General features: G+C 37.4%; 1 protein-coding gene across 3 annotated transcripts in view; it reads left to right on the plus strand.

The window, feature by feature from the left end:
* LOC137636188 (apolipophorins-like) overlaps positions 1–25,843 on the plus strand; it is an 85,464-nt gene that overhangs the window by 53,995 nt on the left and 5,626 nt on the right. For all 3 annotated transcript variants that reach the window (XR_011042978.1, XM_068368592.1, XM_068368593.1), the window contains exons 29-49: positions 672–807; positions 1,387–1,644; positions 2,560–2,680; positions 4,041–4,300; positions 5,018–5,170; positions 5,938–6,153; positions 10,210–10,378; positions 11,149–11,324; positions 12,920–13,155; positions 13,553–13,758; positions 14,094–14,221; positions 14,790–14,864; positions 16,657–16,825; positions 17,527–17,732; positions 18,098–18,346; positions 18,486–18,631; positions 18,956–19,362; positions 19,788–19,953; positions 20,675–20,912; positions 22,424–22,538; positions 23,274–23,380. Coding sequence is in view for 2 of the 3 variants with exons in the window: in XM_068368592.1 (XP_068224693.1) it covers positions 672–807; positions 1,387–1,644; positions 2,560–2,680; positions 4,041–4,300; positions 5,018–5,170; positions 5,938–6,153; positions 10,210–10,378; positions 11,149–11,324; positions 12,920–13,155; positions 13,553–13,758; positions 14,094–14,221; positions 14,790–14,864; positions 16,657–16,825; positions 17,527–17,732; positions 18,098–18,346; positions 18,486–18,631; positions 18,956–19,362; positions 19,788–19,953; positions 20,675–20,912; positions 22,424–22,538; positions 23,274–23,380 (3,937 nt within the window). In the remaining variant the exon portion in view is untranslated. The remainder of the gene's footprint in view (positions 1–671; positions 808–1,386; positions 1,645–2,559; positions 2,681–4,040; positions 4,301–5,017; positions 5,171–5,937; positions 6,154–10,209; positions 10,379–11,148; positions 11,325–12,919; positions 13,156–13,552; positions 13,759–14,093; positions 14,222–14,789; positions 14,865–16,656; positions 16,826–17,526; positions 17,733–18,097; positions 18,347–18,485; positions 18,632–18,955; positions 19,363–19,787; positions 19,954–20,674; positions 20,913–22,423; positions 22,539–23,273; positions 23,381–25,843) is intronic.

Below are 25,843 nucleotides of genomic sequence, written 5' to 3' on the forward strand. Positions count from 1 at the left end.
AAAAACTTTAACAAAACAATAGGAAGAGAAATGAGATAGAAGAGTGTGCTCTAGTGTACCCTCAAGCAAGAGAACTCTAAACCAAGGTAGTGGAAGACCATGGTCCAGAGGCTATGGCACTACCCGAGACTAGAGAACAATGGTTTGATTTTGGAGTGTCCTTCTCCCAGAAGAGCTGCTTATTGTTATATGCCCTTAACACTCTGTTCATCCCTAGGCATTATACAGCTTCTTTGTTAACCCTTTTACCCCCAAAGGACGTACTGGTACGTTTCACAAAAGCCATCCCTTTACCCCCATGGACGTACCGGTACGTCCTTGCAAAAAAATGCCTTAAAATTAGTTTTTCATATTTTTTGATAATTTTTTGAGAAAATTCAGGCATTTTCCAAGAGAATGAGACCAACCTGACCTCTCTATGACAAAAATTAAGGCTGTTAGAGCAATTTAAAGAAAATATGCTACAAAATGTGCTGGGAAAAAAAGAACCCCCTGGGGGTTAAGGGTTGGAAATTTCCAAATACCCCGGGGGTAAAAGGGTTAATATTTCACTTGTATGACTTTGAAATTTGAAACGTATTATGATTTGTCTGTACACAGCAGAGTGCATAATCACAGTATAGCATATAATCTCAATTCCAGTAATAGAAACAATACCTTTGTCTGTTAAGGTTGATGTATTACTCTCGTGGAACAGAAGAAGAGAGGATTTGGCGTGCTGGCGCTCAGGATGTTGTACTGAGTGCAAAGGAATACAGTGATCTCCTCATTTCTCACGCTATTACGTTACCTGTTGGTGGAATGGAGGTATGAACTGTTATATTTTGATTACTCTATTATGAAGAACTGAATACTGTCTCGAATATGTTTTAAAAGCATATGATTTTTATCCTTTTAAGCATTGTATTTGCTATTAAAACTAATTTTGATGTCATTTTGATTTTATCATATGAATTGAATAATTTTTCCATATTCTAAAAACTGAATAGTCCATAGATGTTGATTTTATTTTGCTTACATTTTAAATGAATCCAGTTTTATGCTATATCTCATAGTTACAATTTCCCTTTTATGCCGCATACTTTACGTGATGTCTCACAGGATGTAGATACGGGAGAGGGGGTTCCCAGCCCCCTCGTCCCGTCCCTTTTAGTCGCCTCTTACGACACGCAGGGATAACGTTGGCGCTATTCTAATTTTTATATACCCCCGTGGCCACAGTGGGCATTAGCCTGGAGGAACGTAGAGAGTAGAGGTCCCCTTTTTTGTTTTGTTTCATTTGTTGATGTTGGCTACCCCCCAAAATTGGGGGAAGTGCCTTGGTATATGTATGTATGTATGTACTTTACGTGAAATGAGATTATCTGTTTTTCTCTCAATTCCCAGATAAAAAGTAACATGACAGTCGGTGTCATCCCAATAATTGGCGTAGGAGTTACAGTCACGGCGCACACCAGAGCTCTCCTACTCTCCGTCTGCACGACCGGCGAAAAGTGCGTTCGTCTCCGGGCTCATGCGCATGCTCAGAGCACGCCGTCGAGCAGGACTTACTCGGTGTCTGCTCATGCCCTCAACTCTCTCTTCTGGAAAGATGAGGAAGATTCCTTGGTTCAGAACTCGCTAACATTCAATGCCCAGGAAACCGTAAGGATACATTCTTCATCTTGCTAGTCTCATGCTTCCTGGAGGATTTGTTTAAGCTTCAGTATTTAAGAATTTTGTCATTTGTGATTAGTTTACACTTCTGTATTTAAGAATTGTTTGCCATTTGTGATTAGTTTACGCTTCAGTATTTAAGAATTGTTTGCCATTTGTGATTAGTTTACGCTTCAGTATTTAAGAATTGTTTGCCATTTGTGATTAGTTTACGCTTCAGTATTTAAGAATTGTTTGTCATTTGTGATTTGTTTACGCTAAAGTATTTAAGAATTGTTTGTCATTTGTGATTAGTTTACGCTTCAGTATTTAAGAATTGTTTGTCATTTGTGATTAGCTTACGCTTCAGTATTTAAGAATTGTTTGTCATTTGTGATTAGTTTACGCTTCAGTATTTAAGAATTGTTTGTCATTTGTGATTAGTTTACGCTTCAGTATTTAAGAATTGTTTGTCATTTGTGATTAGTTTACACTTCAGTATTTAGGAATTGTTTGTCATTTGTGATGTTATATTCTAAAGTCATGCTTTCTTCTATCAAGTTAACTATATCAAAATTATTTGGCAAGGGAATTTGGTTTTATGAATCTAGATCAAGTTGACAAGCCAGGTCTATATGTTAATCCATAATTGCCAAAATTTAAATTCCCTCTTTAAGGATTAATTAACCTTATATTGAGTTAACCTCATTGATGTACGTATCCAAACTCGTACTGCCATAGTGGATTTTCTGGTCTTTTATTTGATTAATGTAAGCAGCTTAATTTTTTTTTAGAATATTTCAGAATCCAAATGATTACCCACTCAAATTTGAAATATTACTGTATTAAAAACAATTAAAAATTGTACGAACTTTGATGTTCAGGTTGCACATACCATGCTACAATACATTTAAATAATTCCAGTCGGAGAAAGTGATAGTCGCAGGTGGAATAAGGCAGGTGGAATGCGGTCATGTCACCTGTGATGAGTTTATAATCAAAGGAATTCTTCATGCCACGCTGCAAATTACTGATGACGATTTAGGTAGGCTTGCTCTAGTTTCCTTATTAACCCTTTTACCCCCAAACTATTTGGAACTTTCCAACCCTTAACACCCAGGCATTTTTTTTTTCCAAGCACATTTTGCAATATATTTTTTTTTAAATTGCTCTAACAGCGTTAGTTTTCGTCATAGAGAGGTCAAGTTGGTCTCATTCTTTTGGAAAATACCTGAAGTTTCTCATAAAGTTATCAAAAATATGCAAAAAAATGTAAATAGCAGTTTTTTTTTGCAAGGACGTACCAGTACGTCCGTGGGGGTAAAGGGATGAGTTTTGTGAAACGTACCAGTACGTCCATTGGGGGTAAAAGGGTTAACATTGATTACGAAATAGTTTTAGAATACCTAGTAGCAGTTTAGCAAATCTTACAACCACTGTACAACACTATTATTATTATTATTATTATTATTATTATTATTATTATTATTATTAGCCAAGCTACAACCCTAGTTGGAAAAGCAAGATGCTGTAAGCCCAAAGGCTCCAATAGGGAAAAATAGCCCAGTGAGGAAAGGAAATAAGGAAATAAATAAATGATGAGAATAAATTAACAATAAATCATTCTAAAAACTAGGTGGGGTTTTAAATGGTAAAGGCTGCTATAAACATTATTTGTTACCATAAACTGTCAAGGGAGTACTGTACATACTGCCTTAAGTCTTGAGGTCTCATTATTTTATCATTTTGCATTTTCACCCAGATTGATAGACATAAACCTACAGTAAGAATAGTTAATCAAAACTGCTAATTAATGTCTACCTTTTGCTCGAGTCAAATGACTTACTCATATTTTTGGCAGGCTGTAGAATTTTTTGTATTCCTTTTTTCTTAGATTTTGTAAAAACAATATCATTCTTGAAATTGATGCAAGTTTTGGTATCACATACTGTACAATATACATTTCTACATTGCTTTTCTGGAAGTGAACATAAAGCAAACATACACACTACCAATTGGAATATATAAATATGTAAAGCTTCTATATTTTGCATATCGTCACCCTCATAAACTAACTGCCCAAGTCATTTTCTCCACTTGTTGGGAAATAAAAAAAAAAAAAACCTTCTCATTTCCTAATTCTTTATATCATTGTCTTGAGCTTCAATTCACTAATTCTTAACAGAAGGATTTGTGAATTAGAATTTGTTAATTGAAACTCAATACAATAATATAAAGATTTAGGAAATGAGAAGGTTTTTTTATTTCCCAACAAGTGGAGAAAATGACTTAGGCAGTTAGTTTATGAGGGTGACGATATGCATATTTTACATAAAAAGAAAAGTTATTTATTCTATTTCAAAACTATTTAATTTTCCATAATGTGACATTTTCCAATTTTTCAGAAATTCTCTTGGACACCACTAACCGCACCATGAAGTTGAAAAGCTTGATACGAAGGAGTCAGGCGAACGAGATATCCCCGGCAGCGCTTCCAGGCGGCCGTCTCGTGAGCGCCTCCACCCTAGAGACCCACATCTGGCTGGATCTGAATCGAGAACCGTCTGGAATGATAAACTGGAACTCTACCGTCATTCGATACGCTTCTTCCAGGGCATCCGAGTGGGTGTTGCGATCGGGTCTCTACCACGAATCCTTCGGAAAGGTGAGATAAATAAGTTATGTGTATAGTTTAAAGGTCGTTCATGAATGGCAGAAGTAAGGGACAATCCCCTAGAGACTGACCATATACGTATATGATCGGCGTCCAGGCCCCCTCTCTACCCAAGCTAGGACCAAGGAGGACCAGGCAGTGGCTATTTGATGGAAATTGATGGCAGTGAAAGTTGGTTTTCATAAATTCACAGTAATAGAGCTGTGTAGAATGCCGGTGATATTAGCGGTTTAAGTGAAAATTAGATGGAAAGCTTAGGGAGTGTAAGTTACAATTATTCTGTTTGTATTGCAGAGATTTTACTAGGTAAGATTAAAATTGGTATTGTTGAGACATATCCTCCATCTTCTGGATTTCTTGTGTTGTTACTTTCGTAGGTTTTTCCAAAAATTTGATGTTCATTGAATTGACATAATCTGGGTTCTTTGGGAAAAATATATTAGGTATAAATTGATGTCCATTACTGGAAAAGGGTTTCAACATGAAACCATGAAATATGCAAAAGTTTAGTCATTTCAAGCTAAAACTGCAACATTTTGGCTAAGATTTCTCTGAAGTATTATTGATTATTATAAACTAGTAGAACAGAATCACCGAGTTGCCTTTCCAGACCATTATGGTATACCGTAATTGCTTTAGATTTGAAAATTATGTAAATTTTATCGGATATAATTGGTTCATTTTTTTTCCTTGGTATCGGTAATCAAGGTACTGCGGCTTGGAGGTCAATTCACCGCCGAGCCAAGTTCCGCCCACTTTCTTGTTCTGCTCGACATCTTCTCCGAAGCGCAAGATGCCCTCAAGTTTAATGTTGACATTTTGCAAGATCAAGGAAGCCATGTTGTGGTGGCAAATCTTACAGTAAGTAATATTCTGATATAATAATGATAATAATAATAATAATAATAATAATAATAATAATAATAATAATAATAATAATAATAATAATAATAATAACAGGAAGGAAGTAACTGAAGTTGAATAGAAGCAGACTGTCTTGCGGCATTCACAAATTTAGACAATAAATTATATTTATTTCCTAGTAATTTATTGATATAATAACTAATGCACAAAAGTATTCATTGTGATTTTCAACCAATTTCGTAACAATTTAAGATCGATTTTCTTTATCCAAACTAGCATGAAACAGCAAATTAAATACAAATAAACATACACTAGGAATGTAGGACACAGCTACTATATCATCATTATTGTTATATAGCCCATCGGTCTCTCTATTAACCCAATTATATGCTAAACATGTGTCACTCTAATCCCATTCCACATAGCTCCATATATTGTAGTTAGTTTCCGTTAATGGTCAAATGTAGACCTTCTTTTCAAAAGTTAACCGATACTTTTGAAACGGATAATACTGTTTTGCCGTATTGTGTTGTGAAATAATTTGTCCTAAAGTTTTACAAAGGGAGGTCACCATATTTTGCATTATCTAAAATATAAAAAAGAAATTTCTTTTATATATAGATCTCCCTATTAGGATGTCTAAAATTTTATTTTTGTATAATATTTTATTTACTGAATAATATAGATCTTTCTCAGCCATTTTGTATACTGTATTCACAAGACTTCATTGTCTTATTGCTAAAGGTAATTTTTTTTTATACCAGAAAGCCATAGAATCTCAGCCAAGATTGCTGGACCTTGTCGTTTCGTTCCTCCCGTCTCCCGACAGTGGCGAAGTTAGTATGGTGTTGATTGTCCCAAAATATAATCAAAATGATCATATCGAGAATCCTTTCTTGGAGGGCATTCACGCTGACACCCGTTTCACTCTGACCTGCGGATTGGACTCTCCCCACAAGTACACTTCGGTGAACTGTAGGGTGAGTATCGCATATCAGTAAAGCGGTGTTCTATCGAGAACAGTATTGGAGGTTCTTTGAGGTAGTTTTGACTCCAATAACATAACTGCCCACCTTTATTTTTCATTTGTTCTCTTCATTTTCTTTGTACTTTAACTTTACAGTAAGTCCTTTAGACAAAAAAAATTTCATCATAAATACACTTCAGTGAGCTGTAGGGTGAGTATCTCATATCAGTAAAGCGGTGATCTATCGAGAACAGTATCAGAGGTTCTTTGAAGTAGTCTTGACTCTAACAACATAACTGCCCACCTTTAATTTTCATTTGATCTCTTCATTTTCTTCCCACTTTCACTTTACAGTAAGTCCTTTAGACAAAAAAAAATTCATAGATAAGAACTTCTGTGTGCTATAGATTACATTTTTTTAATAAGTACAAAACAAAATGCAAATTGACTTCTTGTAGAAGTACTTCATTATATGCAAATAGCTTTAGGAATTCTTGATATATATGAATATGATGGCACACTAGTGTTACCAGATCAGCTGAATGAAAACAATGGAGAGTAGAGGGATTGGTGTATCAACTGTGGGCCTTGGTTAATCATTTTAAACTTAACCCTTTTACCCCCAGGCTATTTGGAACTTTCCAACCCTTAACCCCCAGGTGTTTTTTTTTTTTTTTCAAGCACATTTTGCAATATATATTTTTTAAATTGCTCTAACAATCTTAATTTTCGTCATAGAGAGGTCAGGTTGGTCTCATTCTTTTGGAAAATGCCTGAAGTTTCTCATAAAGTTATCAAAAATAGGCAAAAAAAAATACAGTAGCAGTTTTTTGCAAAGACGTACCAGTACGTCCATGGGGGTAAAGGGATGAGTTTTGTGAAACGTACCAGTACTTCCATTGGGGGTAAAAGGGTTAAGAACACACTGTTGAAAAGGGGGCTTACTGTACATTTTTGTTTAGATTTCGGCTTTCATTTTATTGAAGAAAATAATTTGATTAGGGCATGAATGTAAGAATTTGACTTCTTTGTATTTTTCGTCATCCCTTGCTGTATCGCAATTAACCTGTTGTGCTCTTAGTACATCTCAGATTTTTTTTATTTATTACTGTATATGTAAAGTTATGTTGTGGACCCATCATATCGCGGGTTTCTGCTTGTCGATGCTTATTTATATTTTCCAAGATTTTAATTATTTAAAAAAAAAAGGAATTTTTCAATAGTTAATACAGTAAATTAATAATTAAGAACACAGTAAATTGTTGTATTATATAACATGTTGAAGGTGCTTAGTGTACCATACAAATAAAAAGAATCTCTCAGCTCTATGTAAAACTAAACTCGGGAAATTTGAGGGACTGGCCCTGCTTGCCCAGACGATTTCATACCCGGCACACTATTGGCTAGTAGAGGAGACACAGCCAATCATAGGCTGTTGGCCAGTAGAGGAGACACAACCAATCATAGACTGTTGGCCAGTAGAGGAGACACAGCCAATCACAGGCTGTTGGCCAGTAGAGGAGGCACAGCCAATCACAGGCTGTTGGCCAGTAGAGGGGACACAACCAATCACAGACTGTTGGCCAGTAGAGGAGGCACAGCCAATCACAGGCTGTTGGCCAGTAGAGGGGACACAACCAACCACAGGCTGTTGGCCAGTAGAGGGGACACAACCAACCACAGGCTGTTGGCCAGTAGAGGGGACACAACCAACCACAGACTGTTGGCCAGTAGAGGGGACACAACCAACCACAGGCTGTTGGCCAGTAGAGGGGACACAACCAACCACAGACTGTTGGCCAGTAGAGGGGACACAACCAACCACAGGCTGTTGGCCAGTAGAGGGGACACAACCAACCACAGACTGTTGGCCAGTAGAGGGGACACAACCAACCACAGGCTGTTGGCCAGTAGAGGGGACACAGCCAACCACAGGCTGTTGGCCAGTAGAGGGGACACAACCAACCACAGACTGTTGGCCAGTAGAGGAGGCACAGCCAACCACAGGCTGTTGGCCAGTAGAGGGGACACAACCAACCACAGACTGTTGGCCAGTAGAGGAGGCACAGCCAACCACAGGCTGTTGGCCAGTAGAGGGGACACAACCAACCACAGACTGTTGGCCAGTAGAGGAGGCACAGCCAACCACAGGCTGTTGGCCAGTAGAGGGGACACAACCAACCACAGACTGTTGGCCAGTAGAGGAGGCACAGCCAACCACAGGCTGTTGGCCAGTAGAGGGGACACAACCAACCACAGACTGTTGGCCAGTAGAGGAGGCACAGCCAATCACAGGCTGTTGGCCAGTAGAGGGGACACAACCAACCACAGACTGTTGGCCAGTAGAGGAGGCACAGCCAATCACAGGCTGTTGGCCAGTAGAGGGGACACAACCAACCACAGACTGTTGGCCAGTAGAGGAGGCACAGCCAATCACAGGCTGTTGGCCAGTAGAGGGGACACAACCAACCACAGACTGTTGGCCAGTAGAGGAGGCACAGCCAATCACAGGCTGTTGGCCAGTAGAGGGGACACAACCAACCACAGACTGTTGGCCAGTAGAGGAGACACAGCCAATCACAGGCTGTTGGCCAGTAGAGGGGACACAACCAACCACAGACTGTTGGCCAGTAGAGGAGACACAGCCAATCACAGACTATTGGCTAGTAGAGGAGACACAACCAATCATAGCATGCTGTTCAGTATCCTTCCCACAGATTGAGTGTGCAACGACAGGATTACTCGGCATTTGGTACACCATGTTATCCAGTTTGCTTTTGTGCATACGTATGCTACATTGCTCTGCGTTTTTATTTTTTCTAATTTATTTTCATGTAAAATTGGGAATTGCTTTTGAGCCCCACAATGCTAGCCAAACATCCTGTACCTTTTAAGGCTTTTAGCAATGAACCTAAGCACCACAGGAAGATGATTACTGTAGTGGAGAAGACAAAAGTCCTTTACATGCTGAAGGATGGGTGTAGCTATCGGGACAGATCACCATTACGGCATCAGTGAAACTACTGTTTGCTATATCAAAATGGACTAAAAGAACATAAGGACCGTAAAGGTCCCTTTTAACAAGACAGCAAAAAGGATTTTGACTTCTTGCAATAATGCCACAATAAAGATGGATAAGTGGCCGTAGGAAAAACATGCATTGGCTACTGGCACCATATGTCAGAAGGCCAGGCAGCTCTATGGCAAGTGAAGACATCCCAGAATCAAGACATCTCCCACCAAACTAACTGAATTTAAAGGCTGCAAGAGCTGGTTTGATAAATTTAAAAGGAGGTTTAACCTTAAGAGTGTGTCCCTACATGGAGAAACTGCTTCTTCTGACAAACCGACCGCACGAGTACGTAAGTGATTGAGTAAAGTCGGTGCCGGCAACTGCCAATATCTACAGTGAACTCCCCACCTACAAAAACAGGAAGACACTAGTGAGCCATCTGTGGAAACAGACGTTACTACGCTGGACGATGATGAAGATATTGCACAACCTGACGAAGTGCCTGCTGAAGTGGTGTTTTCAGAGCAGTAATGCTCATCTTTCCTTTGCAGTACAATTATCTCATTATCTTTATCATCTATAATATTCAGAACTGCACAGCTACCATTCATCATCATCAAACAAGTTTTAGTACATATTTCACTGATGAGTACTCCAATGTTTATTTTTTCCTTAATACATAAAGATGTGTCTATAGTATAGTAAAAGTTAAGTTTATGTTTATAAAGTGTGTAAGAGTGTAGAAATGGTTTATAAGAGTGTGTGGAGAATTTATTAAAGCCTAAATTGATAAAGATAATAAAATATGAAAAACTGATTAAAATAATGAAAAATTTCGCAGTTTTTCATTTATTGCTGAAGTTTAGGGGTTTGAAATGTAACGTCCACTATAGCCGAGGGATTACTGTACTTCAATATGTTTTTATTTTACATGGGGAAGTGGTACAGTATTGATAAACACTATTTTAGACATGTGACCACTGGAAGAATTCATATCCTTGTGTATATCAATCTGATTACTACTGAAACTACTATTGAAATGATTTTATTCGTCAGCTGACATCGCCGTCCGTCGATGAAAAAGTTTACGTGAGGTACCAGCTGATACAGGAGTCGGGCTGTAAAGGTCTGGGCACGTCTCTTAGATTGTTAAACCACAATTATATGCTGAACCAGAAGAGTTGTCACAATCCCAACAGCTTCCAGGCGAGCGTATCGACCAAAAGTGAGTACTCTACAGTATTGCCAGATTATGGGTATTTTAAATTAGTGGTATTGCCAGATTATAGGTATTTTAAATTAGTGATTTAAGCAAAACTAAGCTTGTGATATTTTGGAATGTCCTTCATCGCATGATTTAATGTGATCTCTCAAGCTGTGGAATAAGGAAAAAAGCGAGTTCAGAATTTATTTTACTTTTTAATATAGCTTAATGATGTTCATTATTTGTAAGGCTGAGGATTGATGTCGTAAATTTATCTTTACATTTACAGTAGTAACTTTGTATTATTTTGTGGAAGATTTTTATTAACCCTTTTACCCCCAGGCTATTTGGAACTTTCCAACCCTTAACCCCCAGGGGTTATTTTTTTTTCAAGCACATTTTGCAGTATATTTTTTTAAATTGCTCTAACAGCCTTAATTTTCGTCATAGAGAGGTCAGGTTGGTCTCATTCTCTTGGAAAATGCCTGAAGTTTCTCAAAAATTATCAAAAATATGCAAACAAAATGTAAATAGCAGTTTTTTGCAAGGACGTACCGGTACGTCCATGGGGGTAAAGGGATGAGTTTTGTGAAACATACCAGTACGTCCTTTTGGGGGTAAAAGGGTTAAGGACTTGAAAAGATTTAAGAAAATTAAAACTACAAAGTGGAATACACTATTAAAGGCTCTTCCGCTAGTAAGTCAAGTTAAGTGATACTATATTCTAAGATTGTTGAATGAAGTTTTGAAGAACTCTCCTTATACTGATAAGTTTACCGATTCTCCCACAGCTGAAAAAGTGAAGGAGAAGGAATTAGCCTTAAGATTAGGAGTGTTAGACACACGAAATGCAGAACTGGACCTCATGGATGTCGTCCACGTGAAGTTCCAGCTTCACCCACCTTTCTTGTTACATGCCATGGCTCATTCAAGAGGGAATATGTGGGACAGATGGGAAAATTTCAAGGTAAGTTTATTCGACGTCTATCGTAAATTCTTTTTTATTACCTTAGATTTGCCTGTTGTAGGTTGGACGTACATCGATTTTTAATTGTTTCTGCACCAATAAATAACCTCGTCGTTTCATAGAAGCGAGATTTCAACAAAGCTGAAAAATCAGCTGTTAGAATTTATAATTTTCATTACATTTGATTTACCTGTTGTGGGTTGGATGTGCATTGATTTTTAATTGTTTCCACGCCAACGAATAACCTTGTTCTTTAATAGAAGCGTGATTTCAACAAAGCTGAAAATTTGGCCGTTAAGATTTATAACAAGTTGTCGGTAGTTACTGGAGGGTATCAATGGAAGCCCCGCTTCCCTGCCAGCTCCTTGGATGGCCAATTTTACTTCGGCTGCTGAGTAGTACAGACCCCGTACTCCCAGTGCACCAAACTTGGCCTCTTTAATTTTTCTTTCTTTCCCAGATTATTTGATTTCTGTGTGTTGTTGGATGGAGAAACCATGTGTAGGTGTACAGTCTTTTCCAGGAGTTTGGAGCTGTCGGGTCAGTGTAGAACCTTCATGAGTAAGATGTTTGTGCGTCCAATTCTTTACACCCTTCTTACAGTGGTTATGACTGCTCACAGTCCTCCTCCTGTGAAAAATGTAGGTGGGGGTCATCCTCCCAGTGACAAGAGTAAGGCAAAAGGAGGAAGAAGTCCAAGAGAGATTCATTATCTTTGAGATCTTTCTCAAAGTCTAAAGAAATCTACTGGACTTCTCCTTTCTGGTTCCCTATCCTTCTTCGTTGCCTTCTTCACGGATGAAGACAAAAGAAGGACGACCACATAGATCTAACCCTAGGGCAAGCACAGAGTGAGGCAGCTTTTTCTGCTTCCCCTAGAGAAACGGGTATTCTTTCTCCTCGGGGTGACCTGGAAGTATTAATTTCAGATGACAACGCAACCAATAATGACTTTCTAAGGTTGCTACGACCCTCCTTAGGTCTGGAGGGTATCCTGTCAAACGAAAGACTTCTGCAAACCTTTCAACTTATTAGATTTTCTGTATATTGTTACACTGCGTACTTACGCAGAGATTGATTAAAAAGATGTAGGTCTGACCATTTATCTTTAAATTTCTAAGTTAAAGTTTTTTGTACTTTCTCCATATTTCTTATGATATCCCCTGTTTTTTTCTACCTCAGCAGTCATTTCACGTAAAATAAATACTGTAATACAGTGCATAGAAATGCTGTCCTTCATGTTTTTATTGGGAACACTCATAGCTGGGATTGTTGTAATTGCTGTACACCTTTAAATTACTCTTTAGTATACAAAGAGAGGAGTACATTTAAATTTTGATAAATTGATTGTATAATAGAGAGATCTGCCAATCATTATCATGAAGTTAAAATGCTCCCAGAAACTTTAGTTTTAATGTGACAGATATTTATGAAAGCTGTGGTGTGGTGTGGTGTTTTTTATGTTTATTTGCCAAGTTTGCTAACAAGAAATCTTGTGAGCCCACCAACCTAGAATATAGACCATTTTTTTTTCCATATTTCAATATTGTAAGGTCTTATCTAATACCATTTTCTATTTGACTTATCCTACACAGAAGAACGTCCTGACAGAACTTACCGAGCTGTTTGGAACTCTCAGATCCGTGGCCGTTGCTTTTGCGTCGGATGTAAAGGAGCTTAAGTCTTTGTCGAGAGTCCTAGCTCCATCGCCTGTCCACCTGCTTGCTAATTACACACAGATTCAGAGCCAGAAGATTTTGATAGAACTTGAGGGAGACGAGTTGATAAAGGAACTATCAAACAATGCTCAAATATGTTTAGACGTTACAAGGTAAGTTTTTATCAGTGAGTTTAAGTTTATTATACTCAACATGTTTGCTAGATTTACTTTTGAGATTTTCTTTACTAAGCTTATTATTTTGATTTTACCATTCCTGTGTGTCAGTCACTTATTTTTATTTTTTTTTCAAGTCTTTCTTATAATTAAGATTTCTGATTTGTCATTATGAGAATGATGTAGTTTAACTAGATTATTTTGAGACGTTTATATATATTCAGTATTCATTTGTATGACATTTTCCTAAATGAGAAATGATAATTTGAGTGAGGTTAAAGTCTGAGAATCCAGATAGCTAGGACTGGAGGTCCAAAATATGTTGAAAAGTAAAAGGCCAAAAAGCTGTTGCTACTTTTGTCATTGTACCAATTTTTATGATGCTTTATTTCAGTCTGGTGATAGAAGCCGGGGTTACTTACTTGAATCGAAATTACGGCGAAATGATCGTCGACTTGGCAGCCAAAGCATCGCTGTGGACCTTGGAGTCCATTAGGTCCCTCGGAAAGCTGTTGCTGGGTGCCATATCCACCGCTCAGGATGCTTTCTCTTCGTCTGCGAGCTACATTTGCAATCTACCTCGGTGGATAGTAGAATATGGTACTTAACATTAGAGTAGTTATAACTCTGATATTTTATGGTACTATGGTACCCTAATATTATTGATATTTTATGGTACTGTGGTACCCTAATATTATATAAGCATTTGAATTCATCAACAAAATTCTACAGTTTCTCGGGATTAGCCATCCAATCATTATCAAAACTGTGATAACACAAGTTGAATTTTATTGTACAGCTTTACGGGCTGCCTACACACACATTGTACAGCTAGCATATTAGTAGAAAATGAAAATACTCTAATGAAATTGTTAAATTTTCCTATCACAAATTTCATGGTTTAAGTGATAATGATTTTTTTTTCCTAACATCAGCTTCTACTGTACCTCTGCTTGCCGATGGTATTCAGTGGATCTCGCTCAGAGTGAGTAAGATACGCGAGTCTTACGCGTATGAAGTTGTGATGGAAGCGGTATACAGTGTGGTTCGGTACATAAACTGGGTTAGTATTTGTCTTGTTTACTTTAATTTCTTTATATTTTTTTAATTAAAAGTATAATTGTTATATTTTTATCTTAAACAGACCTTATTTGCTATTACCTCTTCTGATACATGAATATAAACTGTAGCTGAAATTTCAGATTAAAAAATCTGAAGACTATTTATTGGCTAATGTTTCTATGCCTATTGGTTCGAGTCCCACTCTAGCTCGACAGTTTATTGTAGTGTGTACAACCACACCATCCTTGAGCTAAGGGTGGAGGGTTTGGGGGAGCCTGTAGGTCTATCTGCTGAGTCATCAGCAGCTATTACTTGGCCCTCCCTGGTCCTAGCTTGGGTGCTGATCATATGTATATATGGCCAGTCTCTAGGGCATTGTCCTGCTAGCTAAGGCATTGTCACTGACCGTGCCTCTGCCATATATGAGCGGTCTTTAAACCTTTAAAGTAGAAATATCTAATTTGGATTATTGACACGATTTGAATTTAGTGAACTGTTATACATTGCATGATAATTCTTTGAGAATAATAGACTAATGTTGTAGTATTGATAACTTCGTATATTTTCAGGGCATGTCTATGGTCTATCCTAGCAGTGAAGACTTATTCAGTGGAGAACACATAACCAAAGCATGGAATATATGGGTAAGTTTGAGGTAGAGAATATGTTATAAAAGTATATCTTGGGATTTTCTCAAACGTTCAGCTGTGCTCTAAAAATCAATAGAAGATTTAGAAGACCCAGACCTACATGGCTGAGGACTATGAAGCGTGAAGTAGTAGATAAATGGAGGAGTATTGAATTAAAAGCTCAAGATAGAGATGACTGGCGAAACTTAACCGAGGCCCTTTGCGTCGATAGGCGTAGGAGATGATGACGATGATGTTGAATGGATAATCTCTTGAAAGGGATTATGTAATTAACCCTTTTAACCCCAAAGGACGTACTGGTACGTTTCACAAAATTCATCCCTTTACCCCCTTGGACATACTGATACGTTCTTGCAAAAAACTGCTATTTACATTTTTTTTTTTTGCATATTTTTGATAATTTTTTGAGAAACTTCAGGCAGTTTCCAAAAGAATGAGACCAACCCGACCTCTCTATGACGAAAATTAAGGCTGTTAGAGCAATTTAAAAAAAATATACTGTAAAATGTGCTTGAAAAAAAAATAACCCCTGGGGGTTAAGGGTTGGAAAGTTCCAAATAGCCTGGGGGTAAAAGGGTTAAGTAATGGATTGAATTTGGTAAATTTTTTGAAATATGATTTTAAGATTCCACTACTACTGCAGTTATGTCAATTATGCGTTGCTTAACCCTTATCCGACAAAAGGCATCTTATGGACTTACAAATACAGTACCCCTGACATTAGGCTTCGAACAGAGTCTAATGATGTGTAAAGCACACACACTACATAAACAAGGCATCAAATTGATTTTGTGGGGGGGCCGATTATATGGCAACAGCAGGATTTAGGTAAGAGATTGTTATTAAGAGGACAGCAGATATTCACTCTTTTCCAGCCTTTGGTGAAATCTCTGTTATCCAACCTTATTGTATATTAAAGGGTAACTTACATTAAATAATTGTTCATCTTAGATATTTGTGAACCATCCCAACATTCTTTTTATCCATACAATTATACAGGAAGATAAATATTCTTGTATTAAGGTTACATTAAAGTTTTTGAAATTCATCTCCATTGCTTTATTACGCGAAGATTTGCACAAGTAGCTGCATTTCCGTAATTTGACTTTGTGCTGTACGTATGTTATATTGAAAGTTGTTTTTATGGAATTTGTCATAATCTTCTGTATCACAGATTTCTATTGAGTGGTGGTAAAATATCTTGAACTATTACATTTTTAGAATGAAAAACAATTCCTTGTTCTATCCAACTAATTCCTTACCAAAGACGTTCCCTTTCTATAAAGTAATAGAATCTTGTGAAGCATATCATATCAGCGTGGTTCTGACGTTACGTGATTGGTAACGTCTCTGCCTGGTGTTTGCCAGTCGGGGGTTCGAGTCCCGCTCAGTCTCGTTAATGCCATTAGTGTCTGCAACCTTACCATCCTTGTTAGCTGAGGTTGGGGGGTTTAGGGGGAGCCTATAGGTCTATCTGTTGAGTCATCAGCAGCCATTGCCTGGCCCTCCCTGGTCCTAGCTTGGGTGGAGAGGGGGCTTGGGCGCTGATTATATGATATATGGTCAGTCTCTAAGGGCATTGTCCTGCTTGATAAGGCAATGTCACTGTCCCTTGCCTCTGCCATTCATGAGTGGCCTTTAAACCTTTAATTGTTTTTATTATACTATTTGTATGTTTCTGTTTAACCAATTGTTTTTAGCATTATACTATTTGTATGTTTCTGTTTAACCAATTGTTTTTATTATTGTACTATTTGTATGATTCTGATTCTGGTTATGTTAACAGGTACCATTACCAGAATGCAGCCATTCCTTACTCGACGTTTGGAACCTATTGACGAGCACGGCAAGAACATCCAAGCACCGAGTATCTTTGCCAACCGCCATCCTTCATTGGTGGCACCTATTCACACATCCTTCAGCCTTGTTCGATTACTTCTTTCCTCCGTTCCCTGGTTAGTTATTATTATTATTATTATTATTATTATTATTACTTGCTAAGCTACAACCCTAGTTGGAAAAGCCATATGCTGTTAACCCAGGGGCTCCAACAGGGAAAATACCCCAGTGAGGAACGGAATTAAGGAAAAAATAAAATATTTTAAGAACAGTAACATTAAAATGAATATCTCTTATATTAACTATAAAAACTTTAACAAAACAAGAGGAAGAGAAAAAAGATAGAATAGCGTGCCCGAGTGTACCCTCAAGCAAGAGAACTCTAGCCCAAGACAGTTTTGATATTTGAGATTTTCTAAGGTTTAATGATCGGCTCTTGGGACCACATTTTACTGTTTAAGTTTTACCTAGATAGCCCCAAAATCTGCTAGTCTAAAGGTTTTTATAGCTTCACTTAAATAGCATATGGTGCTATTTGATTTATATTCATGAAGTTTCCTATACATACTAATTGGTAAGGGACCTCTGGTAGTGGTTATAACACGCTCCAGTTTCTATACAGACACCCTATAAGGGTGAGCGAGCTGGGTTTATTCCTGGCATTCCATGCAACTTTTTTCTCTGGTAGATTTAGCAGTATTTATACCTTAGAAATGATGCTATAAGGAGCATTTCACAGAGCGACACAGGTTGAGCACAGAAATTTATAGTTTCCTGTACATATTTTTAAAAATATATTTCCATTACTTTTTTGTAGCACACGGTGCCGTTATTGGCGAATCGCACTTCGTGAGCTTGGATGGACGAACGTTTTCTCTCAACACGTCTTGTAGCCACATCCTCCTCACGGATGCTCGAGATAAGCTCTTCACGCTGGTGTCGGATCTGCACGGGACTCCAGGGATTCGAAGTTACACTCTTTTGCTCGGAGGGAAAGTTATCAAAATTCAACCAGATTACCAGGTGAGTTAACTTATTATAATTGCTATTTTGGGAAAACTTCTAAATAGGTATGCTGAAGGTAATCATATGTTCCCTGGTTTGCAGTTTGTATCACATTACTACAATTAAACTATCTATATAATACCATACAATTATATATGAAATTATTGTACTATATTTCTATTGTATTTCTCAGCAAAGTTTGAATAGAACATCTGCATGCAGCAATTTTGTCAACGAGTGCTTAAATGTATTTCAAGGGTTATCTTAATCTTCATTTCTAGACTACATTACTTTGAATCTTTTGGAGCATTTCAAGAAGTTGTGATTGAGTTTGTTATGGCAGTTTCCTACATGTATGATAATTATCCCTCGTCTTTGCGTAGGTAACCATAGATGGAAATTCTATCGCCCTTCCGTACGCAAGCGACAAAATCGTCGTTACCAGGGATCTGGAACATTTAAGTGTGGCGACTTTTGATCGGTTAAAGAGGGAATTGATTTCGTTGATTTGCTGGACGACGCATCATTCGTGCGTCGTCACCTTGAGCGGATGGTTCCATGCCGACACTCGTGGATTATTGGGTCACTTGAATCTAGATCCAGCAGATGACTTAGTGCGACCAAGCGGTCAGGTATGCCTTGCTGAAGTTTTGAAAATGTTCATTAACCTTTATCATTATTAATTGGATAATTATTAAAAAATCTTAAAACTGTGAAATGTCAATTATCATAATGAAAGCATTGTATAATACCTCCTGCTTTTAATTTCAGGTGGCTTTGAGCGGGGAAGTGTTTAGCCACAGCTGGCAAGTAGGATCTTTTTGTACTATGGAGAAGACAACGATGGAAATTCCATCAAGCATCCGAGCTCTGCATTTGTGCAAGAAATTCCTCTTAGACATATCTTCACCTATATTGTGAGTGATAGTGTGATTTATTTTTCCTTAATTAAATCACTGCTCTGTGAAATTTTAAACAGTTTGATAGCAATGAGAAAATAAGGTTAAACCAGTAAAACTGTATTTGTAAAATACTTTGTGTTTTTCCATTTTATTTTACATGATTTTGACAACTCACATTAGATATTTATTGTATTCAATAAAGCCATGTTACTAATGTAGCCATAAAGACACCTTACTTTATTACAACGTGTATAATACTATACCATATTAATTGTTATCAACACAATTTAGGTACTGTGATGATGTTATATAATCCTTTCTCAATTTTTTTTTTCACAGCTCTTGCCAAGACACTGTTGATATTAAGCCGTACTATGAAACTTGCGTTCGATACTTGGCATCGTTTGAAGAAGAAAATGTCGAGACCTCCACCGGCGTGCAGGTCCGATCGGTACCGCACGGAGACAACAGCAGCGAAATAGCGAGCGTGCATACAGACTGGAGCATTCATAGCTCGGCAGACAACGGCAGCCTGGAAGAATCCAGTACGGCTGTCGAGAGTCTTGTGGACAATTACTTGAGTATTAGCATAGAGATTAAAGATTTGATATTCCCGTTCACTTACGTCAAAAATGATATCGTAGATGCAACTAGCGAGGACTTGAAGGCTATTTGTAATGTTATGTCTGCATATATCACAAATTGTAAAGAAGAGAAGATGGACATGTCCTTACCCCCTATATGTGGTGAGTAGGATGCAATTTTACTTCAATTTCAGTGTATAGGGTATATTAGGAAAAATTAATACTGTACACTATTTAATTTTATTCTTCAAATTCAGGCAAATAACTTTTCTGGCAGAGTTGATTATGTAAAAAAGTTGAAAATTCATGGTGCTCAAAATTTTATTATTTTTAATATTTATAAATTGTATAAATATATATGTACAATATAGGTTTCCCTTGATTGACTGAAGTTTTTCACTGTTATTTAGTGTTACACATCTTTCATTGCTTGTTCACACACATTATGTATATTTATTTATAATTTTCTTTGAGATTGGAAAACTTATTCCTTAATAACACATTCACGGGCTACTATCTTTTAATTTTCAATAAGGGATTCATTATTCCCTTCCTCGCAAAGGTCACTTTTCATGTGTTGTCAACAGGTCTAGCAAGCAAGCTTACGTATAACGAACCAGTATCGCCTGATCGAAAGCAGGTCGACGTTGTAATGCTGGTAGACGAAAGTACCTGCGACAGTTTCATGTACGAGAATCTCATCCGTCCTCTCCCGGGAGTTTTGAAAAGAATAGCCGAAGCTAAAAATATCACGTAAGTTTTCATGTCCCAAGCATTGCAATTATTTATACTGTTGAGCTGCACTTCAAGATTATTCAGTTTATGTTTTGGGAAGATCTTAATTCTGTTGGTGTCTTAATGCAAATCCCAAATGAAATAACTAACAGTCTTGCCTTCTCCATCATAAGGCTCAATATTACACAATATTCCTGGAGTTTTATTCCATCTGTGACCAGATTGTGGAATTATCTCCCTAATCAGGCAGTTGAATTGGTGTAACTTCTGTACTTTAAAACTTACAGCAAATGTTTTTATGATGAACAAGGTGACATGATTCTCTTCATAAGTTAGAACTTCAAAAGTTCAAACTTGCAGCAAATGTATTTATGTTGAACAGGCTGACACAAGTCTTTCTATAGTCTATACAGGTATATGAATTATCTGTTTTAATGTTAATGTTTTTTGAAATATTTTATTTTAATTTTTCAGTACTTAAAACATTTATTTATTTATTTGTTAACTTTTAAAATATTTTATTTTAATTTTTTATTATATTGTATATTTTTTTTTTCCTTTTCTTCGCTGTGCTATTTTTCCCAGTTAGAGCCCTTGGGCTTATAGCATCTTGCTTTTCCAACTAGGATTGTAGCTTAGCTAGTAATAATAATATATGACAATCTATTATAATGTTCAGGATATGTTTTGGGAAGACTTTCAATTGTGTTAATCTTTCCCTTTTTATTTTCTGTCGCAGCGATATCAAGATGGCAGCCATTGGTTATGGCGCGGGGGGAGGAGACGTCATTTATCACATACCGGGATCGTCCCTCTTGGCATCGCCATCGCTGTTAAAGCTCTCTCAGCCCCACAACAGCGAACGATCCCGCGGATCGCTGAGGCAGAGTTTGAGAGCCGTCAGTAACTTCCCTTTCCGTCCGGGTTCTGTGCGAATTGCCCTTGCCGTTCGATGCAGTAACCAGGATATACCAAATGTGAGTCTTTAATTTTACATACATACATATACCAAGGTACTTCTCCCAATTTTTGGGGGTAGCAGACATCAACAAATGAAATAAAACAAAAAGGGGACCTCTACTCTCTACATTCCTCCCAGCCTGACAAGGGACTCAAATGAGTTCAGCTGGTTTTTGTCACCTCAGTAAATTGCAGTTTTCGAAATTGAAGTAGAATATTGTTTATATATAAAGGTGTTTTCACCTTTTATAAGGATGTTATTACCACATTAGGAGCAAGAATCATTTCAAGATGAATTATGAATTGATATTTTAAAGGAAGCTTCATTTGACCAATTGCATAAGTTCATACTAGCTTCGTAAGACACACATTTGGGTGAGCAATAAGACAGTGGTAATTTTTTTAAGCTTTTTAATTTAAGCAGCATTTACTACAGTAAATTTATAAAAGTAACACTTTTCATAAACATAATACACTTCATTGCAGTTGCACTAGGATTCAAAAGCAAGACATTTGATAATCATGATTAAGTAATGCCCTAAGGTTCTTTTTGGAGACCTGGAAACCACACAGCACATCCCCAAAAATTGGAATTGCCTTCATCAAAAACACCCTTTTTTAAGCCTTCATATTTCATACAAATTTAGTCTAAAAATTCTGACATTCGACTTAAAATACAGCCCTGACTTTTACAACCTTTGAAATCATTTAGATGGTAATAGTTCCTAGCAAAATTTAAGTTTATATGAATTTAGTCACCTGGTTAAACTATCCAATTCGGTAATAATGTACCCACAAATTTTCTCCATACAATAGCCATAGGTAACATATCCTATTTTCATGGTTAGTCATGTCTAGTTAATTTTACTTTTTAGTCTTGTCTAGTTAATTTTACTCATTAGTCATGTATATTATATTTGCAGTTATGATAGGAACAATTCTGCATAGAGAATTTTGATTTTGAATTTCAAATGTTATATATGATCTCTTTCCTCTTAGGAGGCTCCTAGATATTTGGAGTTTAATATAATAATTTTTGTCAATGTCAATATTCTGAAGTAAGCCTTCAATATACATTCTAGATATTTAAAAATCTTTATTGTCGAGGAAGATCTATAGTTAACCTTGTGGTGCCCATTGGTTAGGTACAGTATAGTTATTTTCAAGAATTTCTTTAAAATTCAAAACAGGCCAAAGACATATGTGGTAGCGACTAGTACAAAGATTTTATTTCCATAACTATAAAACTATGGCAGATTTTATTTTATCTAGTATATATCCATAGATAATCATATAGTTTCTTAATTACCTTTACAATATCCTTTTATAAAAGCTAGTTTTGTTTCACAGGGACAATATTTTCCGTTTGTAGAAGTGTCAGAGGTTTCCTGAACATAAGTCATATTCATGAACACAACAATACTATTCATAAACTTTTTTTCCCAAAACACTAAAGATGGTAAGATATAATAAGTTTGAATTAAAAAATCACAAATCTGAATTTCATATGACCAATCTTACGCCCTAGTTCACAGAGACACTGCCGAAGGAGATGGTTCGCAGACGCCTGGTACTGTTTACTCTTACTCCAGAGCTGTTGGTGTTTAATCCAAGCCGTCCAAAAGCTGTCAGAAATACTGTCGGTACGTAACTTGGACAATTTTTTTTGTAATATCAAATGTTATTTGAATATTGTACATTTATTATTGATGAATACAAAAAGTCCTCAGCAAAAACTAAGTTCCAAGAAGCTGTGCAAGTCAAATTCGGATAAATTTTGGCCTGATCAGTAACGTCTCTGCCTGGTGTTTCCCAGTCGGGGGTTCGAGTCCCGCTCAGACTCGTTAGTGCCATTAGTGTCTGCAACCTTACCATCCTTGTGAGCTAAGATGGGGGGGTTTGGAGGAGCCTATAGGTCTATCTGCTGAGTCATCAGCAGCAACTGCCTGAGCCTCCCTGGTCCTAGCTTGGGTGGAGAGGAGGCTTGGGGGCTGACCATATAATATATGGTCAGTCCCTAGGTCATTGTCCTGATTACTAGGGCAATGTCACTGTCCCTTGCCTCTGCCATTCATGTGCGACCTTTAAAACCTTTAAACTTTCGTGCTTGCGATTTTCAGCTGCATGAGCCAACAGATAGTTCAGTCTCCTATTGCAAATGTTGTCTTCCTTACTGCATTAAATTTATTTATTACTGTATTTCATTATGAACTGTTGATACAATATGTGAAATTTCTGATTTCAGTTTGATTTGATTTTGTATCTCAAAATGTCTAAGTTTTTGAGGACCTAAAATAATTATACCTTGAATACACATGCAGAATATTATTAGCTTGGAGTGCATTGGTGAGAAGTAATCATATTCATTCTCCTTATAGGTATAGATAGATGGCGAGTATATAGCCTCAGGCAAGACAAGCAAAAGTCTATAGATTCTTGGGGAGTGAGAAGGCCAAGTTCCAACATTGCACAGTTGGCTACAAAGGTAATGTAACAATCGTGTATGTTTCTGCATAAATTTTCCTTTATATATGTTATTCTTAACTTTTATATTTTGTACTAAGAAATGTAAATATTCATATATATGCAGTTCCAATATGTTTAAACAAACCATTAAGAATATTCTAGCCCAAGATTAAGTATGCATGCATACTTAGGATACAATTACTTATGGAGAGTGAGTACAGACCTGTGTTATTTGTGGTTGGCCTCCAGTTACAAGATGTCTTATGGTACAATTAAGTCTCTTTCCTGGAATCAATTAGTCCCATTCTTTGGAGGAATTATATTTTGAGACAACGACTAGATGTTTCAGCTCCCATTCTTTGGAGGAATTATATTTTGAGACAACGACTAGATGTTTCAGCTCCCATTCTTTGGAGGAATTATATTTTGAGACAACGACTAGATGTTTCAGCTCCCATTCTTTGGAGGAATTATATTTTGAGACAACGACTAGATGTTTCAGCTCCCATTCTTTGGAGGAATTATATTTTGAGACAACGACTAGATGTTTCAGCTCCCATTCTTTGGAGGAATTATATTTTGAGACAACGACTAGATGTTTCAGCTCCCATTCTTTGGAGGAATTATATTTTGAGACAACGACTAGATGTTTCAGCTCCCATTCTTTGGAGGAATTATATTTTGAGACAACGACTAGATGTTTCAGCTCCCATTCTTTGGAGGAATTATATTTTCAGACAACGACTAGATGTTTCAGCTCCTAACTTTTAAAGGAAAAACTTCCTTCATCTATCAATATCTGTTTGATACTGTTAATAGGTACTATAGTAGAATTGTGATCGCCTATATCTACCTGCTGAGTCATCAGCAACCATTGCCTGGTCTCCCTGGTACTAGCTTAGGTGGAGAAGGGGCTTGAGGGCTGATCATATGTAATATGGTCAGTCTCTGGGACATTGTCACTGTCCCTGACCTCTGCCATTCAAGCGTAACATTTAATTAAGCCTTAAACCATCTGCAAGAAACTAAACATACCTCAGTCATTTATTAATTCATTTCCGGTGCTACATAGATATTTAGGACCAATATAATTTAATAAATAAAAAAGCAGTATGTTATGTGGACTGTCCATTCACCCAATGTAGTAAAACTTTGATGATCCCAGTCGCAATTAGGCCAAATGAGTTTACATCCATGATGACCTAAATTTTATTTTAACTTCCAGATGTACATTATCATATAGAAGCATGCACAAGTGGCACAATAATTAAATACTTCCAATGGCTACTTCATTTAGCAGAGGGGTGACAAGAGAGCCTCTTATACTTTGCTGGCTGTTAGTAGCTGATTCGGAGTGTATTGTTTCTTTGGTTTGGGCAGAATGAATAATTATGTACTTTCGTCTTCAGTGCTTCATACTATGCTTATGGTACTGAGCTCTGCTATTCATTATGATCTTTGATAGCTGTGCTTCAACTTCAGATGAAGGAGTTTATCAACAGCTATTGTTGCCTGTCAATTTCGTGCTTCTGATGCTACTTATACAAGAACCATAGAGGACGAATTATTGTCATTCAAAAAAACACCGTCGGAAGGCTGTGGGCAACGGATAACTGCTTCTCCACTTGTCTTTTTGCGTCTTGCTATTCCAGTCGCAACATAAATTTCCAGTGAATGAGGATGTCTGAACAAATATCCAACTGATTTCTGCCTTCTGGAGCAAAGATCTAGTGTTAGTAGATTCTCCTCCTCCACTTAGCCTTTGAGACTAATATTCCAGTCTGATTATGAAGTTGCTGGTACAGCATTCAATATAATCGTAGTCATTTTCAACATAGGTTATTTTCTAAAATAGAGTGTAGCTTGGTTGATGTTAACATGGAATATTGTAAGAGGCATACAGTTATTAGTATTCATCAAAGCTTACATTGGTTGACCAGCCATCACGAGACAGTTAATGTGGCTGTCCAGTCTCACTAAGGGGTTTTTCCATTCTCTTGGTGTTTTTCACCATAGTTTTTACCAGTTGTTTCAGAAGAGGTCTTCATCTCTGTTGGTGTTGTTCATATTCTAATTTGCTCTGGGACTACTGCTTTTGATGATCTCTTACTTTGTTGGCTGGAGATTCTGGAAACTGGAGACTTAATGCTGGATGTAGCGGAAAGCCAGCTACTATTGGCTATATTCGAGCTAATGTTATGCTACTAATTTGGCTTTAATCTGGAGCCTCAACATCCACCTCCAGATTCAACCGCAGCCTCGACATCCCCTCCAGATTCAACCGCAGCCTCGACATCCCCTCCAGATTCAACCGCAGACTCTACGTCCGGCTCCAGATTCCACCGCAGCCTCGACGTCCGGCTCCAGATTCCACCGCAGCCTCGACGTCCGGCTCCAGATTCCACCGCAGCCTCGACGTCCGGCTCCAGATTCCACCGCAGCCTCGACGTCCGGCTCCAGATTCCACCGCAGCCTCGACGTC

The sequence above is a fragment of the Palaemon carinicauda genome, unplaced genomic scaffold (assembly GCF_036898095.1).
Source record: "Palaemon carinicauda isolate YSFRI2023 unplaced genomic scaffold, ASM3689809v2 scaffold247, whole genome shotgun sequence".
NCBI lineage: Eukaryota > Metazoa > Arthropoda > Malacostraca > Decapoda > Palaemonidae > Palaemon > Palaemon carinicauda.